This window comes from Podarcis bocagei (assembly GCF_964188305.1).
Source record: "Podarcis bocagei genome assembly, chromosome: 11".
NCBI classification, from domain to species: domain Eukaryota; kingdom Metazoa; phylum Chordata; class Lepidosauria; order Squamata; family Lacertidae; genus Podarcis; species Podarcis bocagei.
The window spans coordinates 17,747,295-17,767,199 of NC_138136.1; the positions used below are offsets into that span (position 1 = coordinate 17,747,295).

At 48.2% G+C, this 19,905-nt stretch overlaps 1 protein-coding gene across 5 annotated transcripts in view; it reads right to left on the reverse strand.

Annotated features, from left to right (window-relative positions):
• The window catches only part of SNCAIP (synuclein alpha interacting protein), a 121,014-nt gene that overhangs the window by 13,890 nt on the left and 87,219 nt on the right, over positions 1-19,905 (reverse strand). For all 5 annotated transcript variants that reach the window (XM_081213598.1, XM_081213596.1, XM_081213595.1 and 2 more), the window contains 2 exons: positions 16,203-16,328; positions 12,220-12,389 (listed from right to left, as the gene is read on the reverse strand). In XM_081213598.1, the coding sequence (XP_081069724.1) occupies positions 12,220-12,389; positions 16,203-16,328 (296 nt within the window). The remainder of the gene's footprint in view (positions 1-12,219; positions 12,390-16,202; positions 16,329-19,905) is intronic.

A 19,905-nucleotide genomic window follows, 5' to 3' on the forward strand; every position in this document is an offset into this window, starting at 1 on the left:
GAGAAATGATAGTTTTCACTCAACATCACTTTGAGGCGAAAGCCTCTGTACATTTATAATTTAAGAGTTGCACACACAGAGTGCATACAAATACTAAAATGCACAAAGGAGGTCTCTGTTCTGCAAATTGCTTCTAATCCCTGTGGAAACGCTGTGATCACTCTATTGTACCTTCTGAAAGCTGTCTGCCTTGTATACATTATTTATTGCTGGTAGTGAATCTGGTGTAAGTGGCAAGATTAGAATCCTAAGAAGCGGTTGCTGGAGCTGTGGGACCCACAACAATTAGCTTACCTGTGTCCAATTAAAACTGAACTCTCAGCAAACTTGAAATTAGTTCAATCTTGCCTGTGACTGGGGAGGAAAATTGGCTCAAGTTACCTCCCAAAGTTTCTCTTGAAAAGCGCTAGCTGCTTGGTAGAGCAAATGACACCATACAAAAGTTAAGGATAGCTGAGGGTTGTGGATCAGAGCTAAATGGAGCAGAGCAGTATATTTTATACTGGAGGATGGAGTGCACAGATACCACTAAGGTTGCAGGTTTGATCCCTGTAAGAGACAGCTGCATATCAGTGCATTGCAGGGGGTTGGACTAGATCAGGCTTTTCCAAACTTGGATCTCCAACTGCTGTTGGACTACAACTCCCATCATTCCCCAGCTCAGCAGGGCCCCCAGGGGTCAGGGATGATGGGAATTGTAGTCCAAAAACAGCTGGAGACCCAAATTTGGGAAGCCCTGGACTAGACGATCCACAGGGTTCCTTCCAACTCTGTAATTCTATGATTGTGTAGAATGCGTTTGCACTTTTAAATGGGTTCTCTTCTGTCTATTATTCCACATGATTAATATTTGCAACGACTCATTCATACTTTCTTAAATAATAAAAACAATCAAATAAAAATAATATCAATTAAAAAACTAATGTGTGCTGAGGCTAGATTTTCATTTGGTGGTTTAGATGGTTCACTCAAGATTCAGTGAGTCCCAATGTAGACCTACTTCAGTCACAGCCACTTGAGGAGACAGAGCAGTGTAGCCAAAGATAAATTGCCTGGGTTTTCATCCTGGCAGATGGAAAGCCATCTAAACAGAAGCCAACCTCTGCTCACTTGTCTGTTTTATCTCACCTCTCTCTACCTGTTTTAACTGCACCAGAGATTCCAGCAACATCTCAAGGCACCACATTGGCCTCCTGAACTATAGTTTTGCTGGACAGGTAGTAAATAAGGTGGTTGATCGCAATAACTCAACGCAAATGCATTGGCTCCCAGTACGTTTCCGAGGACAATTCAAAGTGTTGGTGCTGACCTTTAAAGCCCTAAACGGCCTCGGTCCTGTATACCTGAAGGAGCGTCTCCACCCCCATCATTCTGCCCGGACACTGAGGTCCAGCGCCGAGGTCCTTCTGGCGGTTCCCTCATTGCGAGAAGTGAGGTTACAGGGAACCAGGGCCTTCTCAGTAGTGGCACCCACCCTGTGGAACACCCTCCCTTAAGATGTGAAGGAAATAAGCAGCTATCTTCTATTTAAAAGACATCTGAAGGCAGCCCTGTTTAGGGAAGTTTTTAATATTAAATGCTGTATTGTTTTTAACACTTCATTGGAAGCCGCCCAGAGTGGCTGGGGAAACTCAGCCAGATGGGTGGGGTAAAAATAATAAATTATTATTATTATTATTATTATTATTATTATTATTATTATTATTATTATTGTCAGGGCTGCCGCCCAGTCCCAGCTCACATAGGACCAAGTCAGCCAGTGCTTAGTTTCAAAGAGTCTTTATTGGATTACAGGTTCCATTTCCAAACTGCAAATGTGCAGCCCTACTTCTTCTGGGTCAGAACGACGAAGACCCGTCTGAGTCTCCGCCTCTCGCGCACCAGCTTAATACCCTAGCCTTGCTCCACCTCCTGCGCCTTTCCTTCCTTCTCTGGGTCCTTCTGCCCTCCGGGGTCTCTCCCTTCCTACTCTCTTCAGATGCGGACCCCCCTGACCCTTCCGCCTCCTTGCGGCGGGCTTTGGGACCCGGCTCACTCTCGGGGCTGCTGACTGCGCCAGTTTCCGCTACATTTGAACTTGGCGCGCGCGCCCAACTCTCCACTTTCCTCTGGATCGTTTCATCGCTCCCCGAGGTGGGCGTGACTACTCCTGACTCATGCCCTCCCTCTTTCTGAAAGTCTCCGGAACCCGATATCTGGTCCCCTTTCTCCCCGCTGCTCCCGGCTGGGCACGTGGGTCCCGATCTCCAACTGCTGCTTTCTGATCCCTCTCTGGACCCTTCTTCCTGGGGTGTCCCCCTGCTCTCCCCCCTTGCTCTGGCTGCTGGCGCTCCCTTCTGGGAATCCTCGGACTCACTTGACAGGCTCAGTGATCTTGGGTCGTCATCCCCGCTCATCCTTCCTTCGTATTCCTCCCCCTCGCTCTCTGTCTCCTCCCTTCTCTGCGTCTCTGCTCCTGAACCCCTGACATCCATCCCCCCCTCGAAGCCCTCCCTTCCCCCCTCCCCGCTCTCAAGGGTGGTAGGTGGGTGCTCCGTCATCACGGGAGTGAATGCCGGATACAGTTCGCTCCCCGGTGCTGGCCGCCAACTGAAGACCTCCGAGTCTTCCTCCCCGCCTCCGTCAACGGTGATCTCCTCCGCCTCCATTTCGGTGCCGCCGTGCTCGAAACCAAGATCCTCCCCGCCAACGTCCATGTCAGTCTCTGCGTCTGTCGCTGGACCCGGTATCTCCTGCCACTTCCGGCGCCACGGCACCTCTGGCAGATCGTCCCACCAATACGAGTTGTCGGACGCCGAACCCTCTGGCGACCCCTCTGGGGAACGTGTGCGCGATGCGGGTTCCCCTTCCGAGTTGAAACCATGGAACGTGCTGGAGGAAAGCGTGGGCGTGAACAACCAGTCGTCGAAGAAGCCCGCTGGCATAGGTCTGTGTGGGAAAAGGGCGTGAAACTCGTCCTTGAGCAGGGGTTCCTCCAAGGCGTAGTCCGGCACCCAGCTGTTAGCACTGGCCCGGGTGCCCTCTCTTGCCAGGAGATATTCTACTCCGTCTTCCCCCCATCTGGAGTCCAAAATCTCCGTGACTTCGTTGATGGGGTCCTGCTGTGGCAATCTTCCCGTCTCCGCCCGCTCAGGAGACTGACTCGGTGCCGTTCCTGGTTCCTGGAACCTGTGCGGTGCCCTGTAGGGAGTGAGCACCGACCTGTGGAACACCGGATGCATCCTGGAACCCTCCGGTAGCACCAGCCGGAAAGCCACCGGGTTGATCTGCGCTTCGACTCGGTATGGACCGAGTTGCTTGTGCCCCAGCTTCCTCTTGGCTAACGAGCGGGTCGGCACCGCGTGGGCGGCCAACCAGACCCAGTCTCCCACTCGGATCTCCTCGCCCACTCGCCTGTGCTTGTCAGCTTGGACTTTGTATGCGTGCTTCGCTAGCTCCAGCTGCCGTCTGAGTTGATCGTGGACCTCTTGCAACTCAGATGCGAAAGCGTCTGCCGTCTGCGGTTCCCCTTCCCCCACTCTGTCCAGTCCCGGGAAGGTTCTGGGATTCCTCCCATTGTTGGCGAAGAACGGCGTCACCCCCGTGGACACGTGCTTCGTGTTGTTGTAGGCGAACTCGGCGAGCGGCAGGTAATCCACCCACGTCGCAGGCTGTTGATTGGCATAGCATCTCAGGTACTGCTGCATGATGGCATTGACCCTCTCCGCTTGCCCGTTGGTCTGCGGGTGTCTTGCCGATGTCAGGTTGATCTTGACGTTCAGGAAGCCCATCAGCTTTTGCCAGAAATTCGAGATGAACTGGCGTCCGCGGTCGGACAATATGGACCGTGGCAGCCCGTGCACTTTGAACACGTGATCTATGAACAGTTTGGCTGTTTGTTCTGCCGTGGCCACCTTCGCACACGGTATGAAATGTGCCATCTTGGTGAACAGGTCCACCACCACTAGTACAGCTGTCTTGCCCCTCGAGCTGGGTAGATCCGTGACAAAGTCCAGGGCCACTCTCTCCCACGGTTCAAACGGCGTTTGCAGCGGTTCCAGCAGTCCCGCCGGTGGTTTGTGCACCGGTTTGGCCCTCTGGCAGGTGTCGCACCTCGCGACGTAGTCTGCGACCTCCCCCCTCAGTTTGGGCCACCAAAAGTCCCTTGCGACCAATTCCACTGTTTTTTCCGTGCCAAAGTGCCCGGCCGTGGGTGCGTCGTGCAGCTGCTGCAGTACCCGGGCGCGAAGTTCGTCTCCCGGCACGTAGATGGCCCCTTTACGTAACAGCAAGCCGTCTCGTATCTGGAACTCGTCGCCCTTCGCCGTGCCCTTGTGCACCTCTGCCATCTTCGCCTGCGCGAATGAGTCGTCCTGCAACGCCCGTCGCACCGCATCCAGGTCTACTGTGGCCGAAGCGCACGCCCACGCTGTTGGCGCGAAGATGTGCATGGCTGCCGCTGGCGTTGCCTCCTCGAGGTATTGCGGTTTTCGGGACAATGCATCCGCCATGATGTTGGTGTCGCCTGGGACGTACTCAATTCGGAAATTGAAGTCAGCAAAGAACTCCGCCCAACGTATCTGCCTCTGGTTCAGGAACCGAGCCGTGCGCCAGTGCTCCAGATTCTTGTGGTCCGTGCAGACCTGCACCGTGTGCTTGGCGCCGATCAGGAAGTGCCTCCACGCCTTGAAAGCTGCATGAATGGCAAGCAACTCCCTGTCCCAGATGGTGTAGTTCTGCTCCGACTTACTGAGCTTCCTGGAGTAGAACGCCCCCGGCCTCCAGACCCCCTGTGTGTCCTTCTGCAGCAGGACCGCTCCCACTGCTCTATCGGACGCGTCTGTTTCTACTCGCAGCGGTTTGCTGGGGTCGATATGTAGCAGTTGCTCTTCCGACGCGAAGAGACGCTTGAGTGTCTGAAAGGACCGCTCCGCCTGCTCCGTCCAGATGAATTTCTTTTTCTTGGAGCTTAGCGTGTCCGTAATAGCTGCCGTCTGCATCGCGAACCCCTTGATAAACTTGCGATAGAAATTGGCGAAGCCGACAAACCGCTGGACCTCCTTCCTGTTGCGCGGGCTCTTCCAATCCAACACCGCACGAACTTTGGCGCTGTCCATGGCTAGTCCCTTGTCCGACAGCTTGTAACCCAAGAAATCCACCTCCGTCGTATCAAACTGGCACTTCTCCAGTTTGGCGTACAGTCTATGCTGCTGCAGCCTCTCCAGCACCTCCCGAACGTCCTGGTCGTGTGCTTGCTGCGATTCAGAGAAAATCAGAATGTCATCCAGAAAGCAGACGCACTTCTTGTAGAGGAGTCCCGCCAACACGTGATGCATGAAAGCTTGAAAACAGTGAGAACCGTTTTGCAAACCAAACGGCATCACTCTGTATTCGTAGGTGCCCAGAGGCGTGAACATGGCTGTCTTCCACTCATCGCCCTCCCTCATGCGGATGAGATTGTACGCTCCTCGTAGGTCCAACTTGGTAAAAACGCGCCCCTTGCGCACCGTCGCCAGCAGGTCGTCAATCCTGGGCATGGGGAAATCAGAGGGCTTGGTCTTCTTGTTTAAGAGGCGGTAATCCACGACCAATCTTTTTTGGGGCGTGTCCTTCTTCTTCACGAAGAAAACAGGACTGCCCCCTACTGCGTTGGACTCCCGGATGAAACCGCGCTGCAAATTGTGATCTATGAACTGTTTGAGTTCCTGCAGTTCGTCCTCAGACATGGAGTATAGCTTCCCCTTCGGCAGCGTCGCCCCTGGCAGTAGGTCAATCTTGCAGTCATATTGCCTGTGCGGTGGTAGCTTGTCTGCCTCTTTCTCGCAGAAGACCTCCAGAAAGTCCGCATATTTGTGGGGGACGGCTTGCAACGTTCCCAACTGCAGGTGTGAGTCCTCCTCCTCCCCCTCCTTCCTTGGCAGGATGCAGTGTTCTGCGCAGTAAGAGGAGCCGAAGATCAGCTGTCTCTGGTACCAAGCCAGCGTTGGACTGTGCCTGTCCAGCCAACTCATGCCCAACACAATGGGCGTGTCCGACAGTCGGGTGACATTAAAACTGATGACCTCTCTGTGGTTGCCAAGTTGCATCACCATTGGTGGCGTCTGCTTCACCACCTGCCCCCCTAGCAACTCTCTGCCATCTACTGTGACGACTTGCAGGGGCAGCGTGGCAGGCAGTAGCTGTATAGCGTGCTGCTCCACAAAATCCTGTGCTATAAAGTCTGCGTTGCTTCCAGAATCCACAGAAAGCGGCACTTCGATAGTGACGCCATTGGGTAGCTGGAGAGACGCTGTGAGCTGCACTACTGGTTTGGGTGGGAGGGGGTCCGTGGGTTGCAATATCGCTGGGGACTGCTTCACTGATACGTCTGGCTGGGCCCCAGTGCCTCTGTCTCCAGCCAGACATCGTCGTTTCCCTGCTGGGCTTCGCTGCATTGCGTGGCCGCTTTCACCGTTGCGGAGGCTGCAGTGTGCTTGGAGCTCCTCTGGGGACACTCTTTCGCCAAGTGTTGAGAGCTTTCGCATACGTAACACTTCCTGGTCCCTCTAGGAGGTTTAGTCTTGACTGCCGTCGGTGCAGAGGCTCTGGTAGCTGACTGAGCCCTGGCTCCTCCCACCTCCATCGGTTCCACTCCCCCTCCTGGCGGAGGTGTGGATTGCGCACGCGCTGCTTCCCTTGGAACGAAAGAGAAACTTCTAGCTGCTTCGCGCCCCCCACGTCCTTCATCTCTGCACCAAGGACGTTCTTCCAGTCTCACACCCACAGTCAGCGCCCTTTGGACCACTTCCTGCGTGCTTCGGGGCCTCTCCCCCCTCGCAATTTCATCCTTCACAGCAGAGCTCAGACCCTCCCAGAACAGGTCCCTGACGGGGGGCGAATCCCGGTCCCATTCCAAGGCACTGACCAGCGCAAAAAATCGGGCGTGGTACTGCCGGACGCTCGCCCTCCCTTGTTTCAGTCCATGAATCTCCCGTCTGGCAAGATCCACATCAATGGTAGACAAAAAACACGCATCCATCGCTTTGATAAAGGCATCTGCACTCTGAAGCGCTGGGTCTTTATCCCTCCACAAATTGCGCAGCCACGCTTTAGCATCCCCATGCAAATGGGATAGTATAAACCCCACTTTCTCTTCCTCATCTCTAAAGTCTTTTGCCAGCAATTTCAGTGCGCACATTACATCTGCTCGAAAATTGGGGTACTGTTGTAAATTCCCATCGAAGTGAGTCACAAGCCCTCCTGCTCTCCGTGCCAACCCAACCCCCTCCGGTCTGGGTCCTGGCTGCCCATGCTTAACCCATGCTTCAAACCTGGCGTGGAGATCCCGGTAGGCGGCTGCCGCATCCTCCTCCCTTTTCTTGGATGCCAGTACCTCCGCATTCAATTGGGTAACTGCCTGTTGCAGCGCTGAAATTGTCGCCGTTTCCGTCATCTTTGCCAACCGTCGTGAGCTTGCTTCCAAACACCGATCCCCTCCTCCAGCTGCTTCTGTCTCCGCTGCGAGGTATCAGATGTCAGGAGCTTTTTGGAGACGGGTCTTACTGTCAGGGCTGCCGCCCAGTCCCAGCTCACATAGGACCAAGTCAGCCAGTGCTTAGTTTCAAAGAGTCTTTATTGGATTACAGGTTCCATTTCCAAACTGCAAATGTGCAGCCCTACTTCTTCTGGGTCAGAACGACGAAGACCCGTCTGAGTCTCCGCCTCTCGCGCACCAGCTTAATACCCTAGCCTTGCTCCACCTCCTGCGCCTTTCCTTCCTTCTCTGGGTCCTTCTGCCCTCCGGGGTCTCTCCCTTCCTACTCTCTTCAGATGCGGACCCCCCTGACCCTTCCGCCTCCTTGCGGCGGGCTTTGGGACCCGGCTCACTCTCGGGGCTGCTGACTGCGCCAGTTTCCGCTACATTTGAACTTGGCGCGCGCGCCCAACTCTCCACTTTCCTCTGGATCGTTTCATCGCTCCCCGAGGTGGGCGTGACTACTCCTGACTCATGCCCTCCCTCTTTCTGAAAGTCTCCGGAACCCGATATCTGGTCCCCTTTCTCCCCGCTGCTCCCGGCTGGGCACGTGGGTCCCGATCTCCAACTGCTGCTTTCTGATCCCTCTCTGGACCCTTCTTCCTGGGGTGTCCCCCTGCTCTCCCCCCTTGCTCTGGCTGCTGGCGCTCCCTTCTGGGAATCCTCGGACTCACTTGACAGGCTCAGTGATCTTGGGTCGTCATCCCCGCTCATCCTTCCTTCGTATTCCTCCCCCTCGCTCTCTGTCTCCTCCCTTCTCTGCGTCTCTGCTCCTGAACCCCTGACAATTATTATTATTATTATTACAAAAACACCACAGCCCCATTCAGAAATACCACTCAGGCATTGATACAAAGTAAAGGGGCCATGCTGACTAGCTCTGCCCTGACACCATCCATTGTAACTTGCCCCACTTCTTTGCTTCCACACATGCAGGACAACATCTGCACCAGGGATGCCTTTGGCAAAAGCTCTTTTGACCACCAGATCCTGCGGCACAGAATGGGTATGGTGTACAAGCTTTGCTTGCAGAGATCATTCTAGGGGGCAAAAAAAACCAAAAACAATAAACAAAAAAACAAAAACCAGGAGGAGGCTGTTGTCTGATTATGTGCTTCCCCAGAAGTTGGACTGGGTTTAAGTCAGCAGGTCTCGTCTTATTAGTTAATCTCTGTATCAGGGAAAACCAAACATGTACATTGTCACTTGTGAATTGTGATGAATTCGGTCTGTTGCAAGTTCAGGGTTTTGTAAATCCTCTGCTCTCATCAGCTTTCTGTGCTGTGTAACTCACAGGAAGAAACATATTTATTGGGTCTCTCCTAACAAGTTACAGAGCACACATTTCCCCCAACACTGATATTATCATCTCCATGTAGGGAGAATGTCATGAGGGACACAGCTGTCTCTACATCAGCAGAGAGCAAGCAATCAACAGCTCTTTCCCACCATGAATTCTGCGTCTTCCCTCTCCGTTAAACCCTAGCTAATGTTTACTTTTGTAAAAGTAAATTTCTAAATTTCCCCAGCAGTGATTTATTTCCCCATTTAAAACCATGTAGCAATGCTAGCAAGCATGTAAAAACGCATTGTTGCTTTCACTTTCAGAATGACTTCCTTAAAAAAAATATAGCAGAACAAAACTGACAGCGCAAGTCCAGCTGTGGGGTATTTAACCGGATAATTTCCTGGCTCAAAGGACATTAGATTATTAACTCACTTCTCAATTCTAGAGCTTTGGAACTGACAAAGTCGGAGCCAGAAACCATCCACATGACTTCAGCCTATTTGCAAGGCTGTATTTGCTGTATTCACAAAAAGCAAATGCTCATATTGGCACAGTAAAGGATCTGGAAAATGCAAAAGTATTTTAGGTGGGACACCAATATGCTATTTTGTAGAAACCAGATGCACTTTATAAAGATCTTCCCTTCCTTCAATTTTCCCTCTTCCTTCCTCCCGCCTACATGTTTCCTTACACTATTTTAAAAATCACTCCCACCTTCTGTCAGCATTGGAGTGTAATGCAAAGATCCAAGATTTTGCAGATTCAGACCACTTATTTCCATTTGTTATTCCTGACTGTTGCTGGTCTACCTGTTTCACTTTCCCGTCATCATTTTCCTCCTCATACTTGAGTGCCTTGGCCAGGAACCAGAGCTGCCTCTAATGCAAATCGGTACTCCATAAAGTTCATTTATACAAAACAGCTGGATGTACCTTTACACCGAGTGACACACAAATCACACAGAAAACATCGCACCCTAGATTTGAACAATGTTTGGGGATTGCATTTATAACAATGTTAGAAAGACAGTTGTACCTTTGTTGATGAACACTTTGCGACCCAAACGTTTTGGCTCCCAAATGCCGCAAACCTGGAAGTGAGTGTTCCGGTTTGCGAACGTTCTTTGGAACCCAAATGTCCAATGGGGCTTCCGTGGCTTTCGATTGGCTGCAGGAGCTTCCTGCAGCCAATCGGAAGCTGCACCTTGGTTTCCGAACGTTTTGGAAGTCAAACGGACTTCTGGAGCAGATTCTGTTTGACTTCCGAGTAGTAAAGATTATTTTTCTTGTATTAATATGAACAGTCATAACAATGTCAGTGCTGCCTTAAAGTTGGACTATTAAGCGGAGGGAGGAAAGTCACCCTGTTTGTCTATGTAAATAAGATCCAGGTGCTCTTAGAGGAAACTGGTCTTCTCGATTCATATCAATCAGAGTTTAGGCCCTATTTTGGCACAGAAACTGCTTTGGTCACCCTGTACGTTGCCCTATGTTGAGACAGAAACTGGGGGGAATGTGTCCTTGTTAATTCTCCTTGACTTCTCAGTGGCTTTCAATGCCTTCAGAAGTTAGCGGTGGGTGGCACCATTTTGTGGTAGTTCAGGTCCTACTTGGATGGTCGTTTATGGAGGGTGGTGCTTGAAAAGTGTTCTTTGGCTCTGTGGAGCATTCATTGTGGGGTTCCTCAGTTTTATACCCCATGCTGTTTAACCTACAAGGAACAGCTGAGTGGGGTCATCCAGAGTTGTGGAGTATGTTGTCAGCAACATGCTGACGACACACATCCTTTACATCTACAGGTGAGAAGGGGTGTGCTGGACCATTGTCTTCCCTTAGTAATGGACTGAATGAGAGCCAATAAACTGAAGCTCAATTCAGATAAGATTGAGGCACCATTAGTGGGTGGTTCCCCAGACCAGTTGGATAGGAGGCTGCCTGCTCTTGATGGGATTACCCTCCTTCTGAAGGAGTGGGTATGCAGCTTGAGGGTACTTTTGGATCCCCTGCTGTGGCTTGAGACTCAGGTAGCCTCAGTAGCATGGAGGGACTTCCATTCGCCCAGCTGCACCCCTATGTGGACAGGGATAGCTTAACTTCTGTTGTTTATGCTTTGGAAACCTCTAGGTTAGATTATTGAAATACGCTCTCTGTAGGGCTATCTGGAAGATGGTTCAGAAACTTCAGCTGGTGCCGAATTCAGCGGCCAGATTGCTCAAAGGGGCAAGATGGTTTGAGCTTATAATGCCAATCCTGGTCTGACAGCACTGGCTGCCAATTAGTTTCTGGACCCAATTCAATGTGATGGGGGTTTTTTACCCATAAAGTCTTAAACAGCTCAGGACCATCATACATACCTTTAGGTACCTGGCAAAAGCATTTCCCTCCGCCCAGGCCTCTAGCTAATTAAACAATCTACAGCCTTTTAAATTGTGAGCAGGGGGTTGTTGTTCTTGCTATAATGGTGTGTGGTTTTGTGTTGTTGTTTTTTTATATTGCAAAGCACCCTGTGATTTTCAGAGGAAGGGTGGCGTAGACATTTGATAAATAAGTAAATAATTTATCCAGGACAAGCGCCATTCTCCTTTTTGACAGCAGCCTTTTTGCTCCGGCTGGGATGCCTCCGCTTCTTATTTGCCTAGTTGAAGCCGCTACTTTAGTCGTTGGAAGTGCCTGCTGGTCTAAACTGCTTCTTTAGAAAGGAGCACAGCCGGACATGGGAAAACCAGCCCATGCCAATTCAGTGTGTGAGAAAAGAACCTCTGGTTCTCTTACATTTAGCACTTAACTACTGTTCCGTCTGAATGTTGGGAGTGCGATGCCAGACCCTCGAGAAAAAAGCTTTTACAATCAGAACAATAGGCAAGTGGTTAGTCATGAACATGTAAATGTTTTACACTTTAATTTTGCACACAGGCAGCGGGATGGCAGATGAAAGCAGAACCACAGACGTTTGATGTATGAATGGATAAAATGGGGGAAATAAAATGAGGCTGCCAATCGTACCACTTACCTGTGAGAAAGCCCCATTGAACTCAAGATCCATTTTACTGTTTATACAAGGAATGTACATTCATTATGCCCTCCAGGTGTCACAAGGTGAACGTAAGGTCAAGTTTAAAGGGGAATATGCAACACACAGCAGACATGCAGTTGGCTAATGGTTCTCACTGTGTGTCCATGGTTTATTTTAATGGGATGCACCTTCTTTTCCAGGGTTTCCCAAACTTTGGGTTTTTAGACTTCAATTCCCATTATGCCTGACCACTGGTGCTGCGAGCCAGGGAGGATGGGAGTTGTAGACAACTAGGAACCCAAATTTTGGAAACCCTGTTCTATTCAAATGTTACATTCACCAGCACCTGGACATGTTGACATACCTGTTTTTTAAAAAAACAACACACCAAACAGCTAGAATCCCACCATTATGAATGAAAACTTACTCTTTCAGTTGTTTTGTTAACTTCACAACCTGGGATGCCAGCGACATGCACGTCTCCACCACAACCAGGTAACGTGAGCACATGGTGTGTCCCTGGTGCTCAGCACTTTGGGAAGGTTTTTCTCCAGCATGGTTTTGCATAGTGACATTTGCTCCATATTCAACCAGAGTCTAAAATATATACATGTATAGGTCTATTAGTAGGAACAGTTACCTTCAGAGGCAGTTCATCATGGGTAGAAGGGAAGTTCCACTCCCATGATATATGGTAACAGGGACCAGACTAGATGGGTTTTAAAAAGGGCTATGCATAACACTGGCAGCCAAGACATGCGAAATACTGGGGAAGATGAGATGCTCTGATTAAAAGAATGGTATATTAAGCTTTGGGACTGAGAGAAGCTGAATCAAATTACCTCGCATATAAGGGAAAATAAATATAAATAGATTTGAGGAAGAATAGAAGTCTTTTTCACATGCAAACCGAGTACTAAAACTGGCAACCCTTTTCCTATTTTACAAGCAGTGAGTAGTCTGCTGTAAATATATTGTTGGTCTGATTGTGAACTTGCAAATTTTGTACACTTACATTTATGAACAACATTTATAGTTATTAAATCAATTTTTTAAGGAAAATATGGACCTGTACTGAAATGTTATTGATTATATGACTGTCTATATATCTACATTTCAAATCAATTAATATATTTTTTAGGATTATACAAATTAATTGATGAGGATAAGCTATTTTGGGGACATGGCAGTTGCTGTGGGAGCAGTAGTCAAATCCTGCTACTGCCAGCCAGAGGGCTGGACTGATTCCTATATTTCATTTCTCCACCACCACAAACCCTTACTTAATGTAGTGTACAAATGGGCTGAAATTATGCTATCCTAATTAGCAGTCATATCAGATTTTGATTCTGTGCTAGTTCAGATGGTTTGCTCATGTGATAAGCTCAGGACTTGATAAATCTGGTGCCACTGTAGATGCTGCAACTAAATTATTAATTATGCAATGAAATATTTGGAGTGCAATCTGCTCTGTGGGTAGCTTTAAAAATTCCAAAAACAAAATCTTGCAGAATGACTTAAATTTGGGATCCATGGAAACTTTGATTACCTGAAGGTGTTTGTTTTCTTAAAGTGTATAGACTCCGAGCTGCCTGCATGACTGAGCAGTGCAGATAGTCAATCAACAAAAATATATTATATTTTCCCTCCTGTGCTTTGCAATTTCTGTTCATAATTAGATGACTAAGGTTTTGCTGCCGTGTTTGTCTGGTGCCACTATTATTATGGGTTACAGAATTGCAGAATAAACAATGGGTAGGTGGTTAAGACGAAATTAAAGATCTCACATGCCACCACATTCCTGGAACATTTTTGGATCCTCCCAAATGCAGAGGGGAGAGAACATGCAAAAGTGTCTCTCTCACATATCCTGTAAAACTGTCTGAAGTACGAAGCCACACTCATATTTCCCCTGTAGAGAAATGTGTGAGTTCTCCCTGCATCTAGAGCAGGGACTGGAAAGCTCCAGGCCCTTGGACTCTCTCCAAGCCACATCCCCTCTTGAGAGACTACGCATTTTGCAGGCCCTGCTCCATGCCCTCCTTATTTGATTGGGTGGAATGTGTCTTGGTGGAATGTGTCTCTGAATTGTGATTGCGCCTCTTCATGCCTGGGTGGAGGTCTGTGTGCATCTCCAAATGACAGAGGGGCTACAGATGGAAGGAGGAATCTGTGAAAAACATGCCCCCGCCTCCATTCAATGTGCTTATATGATGTATGCATCTCTTAAAAGTACAATGAATGACATCAGCAACGATGCTAAATCATGGTTTAGTGCTATGGGCAAGACCCCAAGCAAAGCCTCCAGCTCACACTCCTCCTTCTCGTCCCACACGGCCAGGAGATAAACCTCTGCAGTGTTAAGTTTCACTTCCCACAAAATCCTGGATTGTTGTTGCATATGAACCAGAAGCTGCAGTTTGCGTGTTTAGACCTTTTAACCTCCCCTTAAATAAATTCAGACAAGGCACAAATTTTGGTTTGGTTTTTGGCAGAATTTAGGCCACAACTTTATTGATTACATCAAGTGAGTGGTTGCATAGGCTCTGGTTCGACTACCTCTCTGCACCGTTGCAGGTAGCACTGACCTAGGGCACCAGCATAGGTCAGCCAAGGGTGAACACTTGGAACAGTGGAAAGCCAAGGCCAGGCTAGTCCACCACCCAGATATCCCCCTGGACTCAGGCATGGGCACAACCCCTCTCAGGGTTGACCAAACCATTGAGTCCCTGGATTCCTTTAACGGAATACCCTTCACATAGGGATGGCGAGAGCGTTCTCCCATCCCTATCACCTGAACCAGAGCCTATCTGCAACCTTACAAGTTGTGACGATTTGCTACCCGGCAGGCGAAACCCAAATGGCAACAGCCAATCAGCCAAGTGGGGAAAATTCCTGCCATGCCCCTGACCCAACGACAGGCGACACACGACGGCATAGCAAGGTCAAGTGCAAGCCCTAAATATAGGGAGAGGTGGGCGGGTGTTCCGATGCACTGGCCCAAAGAGGAAGCTCAGGGTCACGTGCATGGGCATATATAGATCCCTCAATCCATTTGGCTAGCGTCCCATTGGCCTGATTAAACCCAGCATCGAGGGACCTACCAATAGGGTGTTGTGTCCAATCGTACACACCCATAACACAGGGTTTGGCTGCCAGGTCGCACCGCAACATGTGCCCTCTTTGAGGGAGGACATGATTTATCACAAATTCCAGTCAGTTTCAAGACAAGCCAGCTTCAGGCAGGGGAGGGGTTGCAGCTCAGCGGAGCACATGCTGTTCATGCCTGGCCTTGCTGCTGCACCCCTGGTCCCCTTGCTGAATGGCCGCTTGGGTAGCGTTGAGGGGCAGGATACATCTGCCAAGGGCTGTGTTGGCGGGCTGGGTTCCTCTCTGCAAGGGCAGGCAAGCAGTGCAGTTTGTGTTCAACAGTAAGCCAGAAACTGTGGAAAGTGAAGCTAAACACTGGTCACATGGGGGCAGGTGAGAAGAAGGGAAAGCTCATGAGCCTGAGGTTTTGCTCATGCATGTAACACTAAACCATTTTAAAAGTATATGTGAATGGGGCCAGCGTCTTCTGATATAACTGATCTTCTGTTTCCATGTAACAGGCTACTGTGTTTTTTGGAGGGGTTTTTGGTTTTAAATACCTCTATTGTACATCAGAATCTATAAACATACAATACATATATCAAACAATACAGTACATATCTACAAAACATACATTACCTATATACATACCCAACGTGAACGCACCCACAGTGAATTGACTTCCAACCATTCTCGTTGTGCTAGTTTACATTTACAGTGGTGCCTCGCAAGACGAAATTAATCCGTTCCGCGAGTCTCGTCTAACGGTTTTTCCGTCTTGCGAAGCAACCCTATTAGCGGCTTAGCGGCTATTAAAGGCTTAGCGGCTATTAAAGGCTTAGCGGATTAGCGGCTAAAAGGCTATTAGCGGCGTAGCGGCTTAGAAAAAGCGGGGGGGGGGAAAGAAAAAAAATCGGAATGCTAGCAAGTCCATAGGGAAAATCGTCTTGCGAAGCAGCTCAAAAACGGAAAATCCTTTCGTCTAGTGGGTTTTCCGTCTTGCGAGGCATTCGTCTTGCGGGGCACCACTGTATTTAATCTGTACGCATTTCATTTTGGATGTTCTATTCTTCCAAATATTTTCCAACCTAAGCTCGTTATATTTTCTTTATTTTCCAGATTCATTCACTGTCTGTCAGGAGATCTACCTTCTCCACATAGTTTTTAAGGTATTCTTTAAAGTTAGTGCCAGCCCCATTGTTGCATCTCTAGCATACGTTGTATCGTATAGTGGTTAGTACTCTGTGTTGTGTAACGGGCTACTATGGATTTTTCACTTAGAACAACCGTCTGAAATAAATGTAGGTTATTATTTTTTACCTGTATACATCCCAGATACCCATGCTGGGCAGCTACATGGACCGCGCTGTTGCCATCCTGATCAACTTCATCTAAGGAAATCCCTTGTTCTTGCATAAACTGAAGTAGCCACAGAAGGATTTTCTCCTACACACACACAGAGAGAAAAATATTTAATAAAAAAATAAAAAAATTGAAAGGTGGCTGCCATCTTCTTCTGTGTTGAAGGTATTTATAATTATGGAACATGCTCCAAGTCTTAAGATACATTTACATAGCAGTTGCACTGCAGAATCTAACAGAGGAACTGCCTTAGCTATCCTTACTTATCCCATCTTAGATGCTGCTCAGATCACTTTCAGCTTTAGAAAGATCCTTAAACATTCTCATTCTGCAATTGTAAACTCAATTAGTTAGGAGTAAGCCCCACTGAATTACTTCTAAGCGAACATGCAAAGGTTTGGGCTTCATATACAATGGTACCTCAGGTTACATACGCTTCAGGTTACAGACTCCGCTAACCCAGAAATAGTGCTTCAGGTTAAGAACTTTGCTTCAGGATGAGAACAGAAATCGGGCTCCGGCGGTATGGCGGCAGCAGGAGGCCCCATTAGCTAAAGTGATACTTTAGGTTAAGAACAGTTTCAGGTTAAGAACAGACCTCCCGGAATGAATTACCGTATTTTTTGCTCCATAAGACTCACTTTTCTCCTCCTAAAAAGTAAGGGGAAATGTGTGTGCGTCTTATGGAGCGAATGCAGGCTGCACAGGTATCCCAGAAGCCAGAACAGCAAGAGGGATTGCTGCTTTCACTGTGCAGCGGTCCCTCTTGCTGTTCTGGTTTCTGAGATTCAGAATATTTTTTTTCTTGTTTTCCTCCTCCAAAAATTAGGTGCGTCTTGTGGTCTGGTGCGTCTTATAGAGCGAAAAATACGGTAAGTACTTAACCTGAGGTACCACTGTATTAAGTATACACAAAATATTGGTACAGGTGGGCAATATTTATGGATAAAAATTGCTGGTTGAAATGCCCTTCCTTCCTTCCTTCCTTCCTTCCTTCCTTCCTTCCTTCCTTCCTTCCTTCCCTTTTTGTTCAGCATTTGGGAGAGCAAATGAATTGACTGAAAGTGCCAGGGCAAGTGATGAATAAGGGACTGGTGAAGAGCTAGGTGACAAAAGATCACCACAATGTATCGCAGAGTTGCAGTTTTTGAGGGCTACCTCATGGAGCAGATCTTAGATATTGACTTCTCAAAGGAAAATTGGTCATTTTTTCAATAGGGAGTCCTCAACGTTCTGCAGCCCTCCCATAAGCTACTCCAATACTTTGTCACTCAGTATTCTCCCCTTCCTGCGTCTTCTATATTTTTACTGTATTGAATTTTCTGTATTTTTGATCCCCACTTCCACCATGGTTTATTTTGTTCAATTTTGGTTCCGGAAGAATTCTACAATTTGCATTTTAATATTAAATAAATTTAAATTTAAAACAAACATGTTAAAACATACACAGCAAGTTCTCAGGCAGCTGTTAAACTCCAGAAATGTCAAATGTAGAAAAGTATAGGTTCTCAATTGGTTTCAATATGCCAGAAATTTATTTTATGCTACTTATTTTTCATTGGGATGACCTGGACAAAATGTGATAGTTTAGAGCGCATTGCTAACTAAGTCCTATGGGGCTTACTCCCAGGTAAGAGGAGTCAGGCTAGCAGCCTTTCTGTTACAAGAATGAGCCTCAGCAAGTCTCAGTCTTGCTTTCCCCACTCCCTTGGCATGACTGGAAGGAGATTAACCCAAGTTTAGTGTGTTGCCCAAGCTCTAAACCGTGGCCATTGTTAATGATGATGAGTTGGGAAAAGTCAACTTCAAAACCATGGTTTAACGTACACAAAACGGGCTATTCTCAGATAAGCCACACATTGGCAAAAGCAATCAGTGAAGCAGGTGAAACCAAGGGAGCTATTTGGACAGCCTTATGGGGCTTAAGGGACACGGGTGGCACTGTGGTCTAAACCACAGAGCCTAGGGCTTGCCGATCAGAAGGTCGGTGGTTCGAATTCCCGCGATGGGGTGAGCTCCCATTGTTCGGTCCCAGCTCCTGCCTACCTAGCAGTTTGAAAGCACATCAAAGTGCAAGTAAGATAAATAGGTACCGCTCCGGCAGGAAGGTAAACAGCGTTTCCATGCGCTGCTCTGGTTCGCCAGAAGCGGCTTAGTCATGCTGGCCACATGACCTGGAAGCTGTCTGTGGACAACGCCGGCTTCCTCAGCCTATAGAGCGAGATGAGCGCGCAACCCCAGAGTCGTCTGCGACTGGACTTAACGGTCAGGGGTCCCTTTACCTTTAAGGGGCAACTATTTTGTTCCCCCTTAACATGAGATGCACATTAATGGGAATGAAAAAATGTTATGGTGTAAAATGAGCAGACACCTCCCCCTAACCCCTCTGCATGAATGCTATGAAAGGAACTTGGTTAATGTTGTCATCATTGTGGCAGTTAAACTAAAGGCAACAACTGCTATGGGGAAGAAATGAAAATAGCTACAAATGTAACACTGACTGCAACATTTAGTTGGTTAATTGATTTAAATCATTTTATAAACTAAAAAATGTATCCTCATTCAGGCAGATTTCTTTCTATTTTTGTAATATTTTATTAGCACAACATGTAGTATTTTATTAGCACAACTAAAAGGTACAGGTAAAGGGACCCCTGACAGTTAAGTCCAGTCGCAGACGACTCTGGGGTTGCGGCGCTCATCTCACTTTACAGGCCGAGGGAGCTAGTATTTGTCAACAGACAGTTTTTCCAGGTCATGTGGCCAGCATGACTAAGCCACTTCTGGTGCAACAGAACACCGAAACCAGAGCAGTGCACAGAAACGGTGTTTACATTGTGGTACTTATTTATCTACTTGCACTTTTTGGTGTGCTTTCGAACTGCTAAGTTGGCTGGAGCTGGGACCGAGCAACGGGAGCTCACCCCGTCGTGGGGATTCGAACCGCTGACCTTCTGATTGGGAAGCCCAAGAGGCTCAGTAGTTTAGACCACAGCGCCACCTGCGTCCCATATTAGCACAACTACTAAGTGCCATTTTAGGAGATTCTTTTTCTCCTGTGTGAGAGAGAAGGCACAATGACTCTTCTAAGATGTTATCAACTGCAATGCAGTCTTGCATTATCTAAAACAAAGGAAATAATATACCTATTTAAAATGTGTGTCCCGTTCCCCCCCCCCCCCGGCCAATTTACAATGTAATTTGAAACATGTCTACTCAGAAGTAAGCCCTGTTGAATTCCAGGGCAAGTGCTTCTCGGATTCCAGCCTTAATTGATTTATTGATGAATTTATTGACTAAACCTCTTATGATGAATCAACCATCTTTAACTGAATGGCATGTCTAATATATATAAAACCAACACTCCCTGGGGATTTTGAATTAATCTCTCCATCTCACAAAGAAGTCAGGTGGTTCCTGCTAACACATATGGCATCCAAAGAGAGACACAGAGAAACAAGAGGGAGGTATCAGCACGTTCAGGGGAAGCCCAAAGAGAGCAGCAGTCATTTAAAAAAAGCCTTGTTAAAACCCCAAAAGGGTGGGGGGTAGTTTTCCCACAGTCAACAAAGACTGAGCATGCTCAATAACCAAAGGATGTTCTAGGCCAGGCATGCAGTGGCGTAGCGTGGGTTGTCAGCACCCGGGGCAAGGCAAGTAA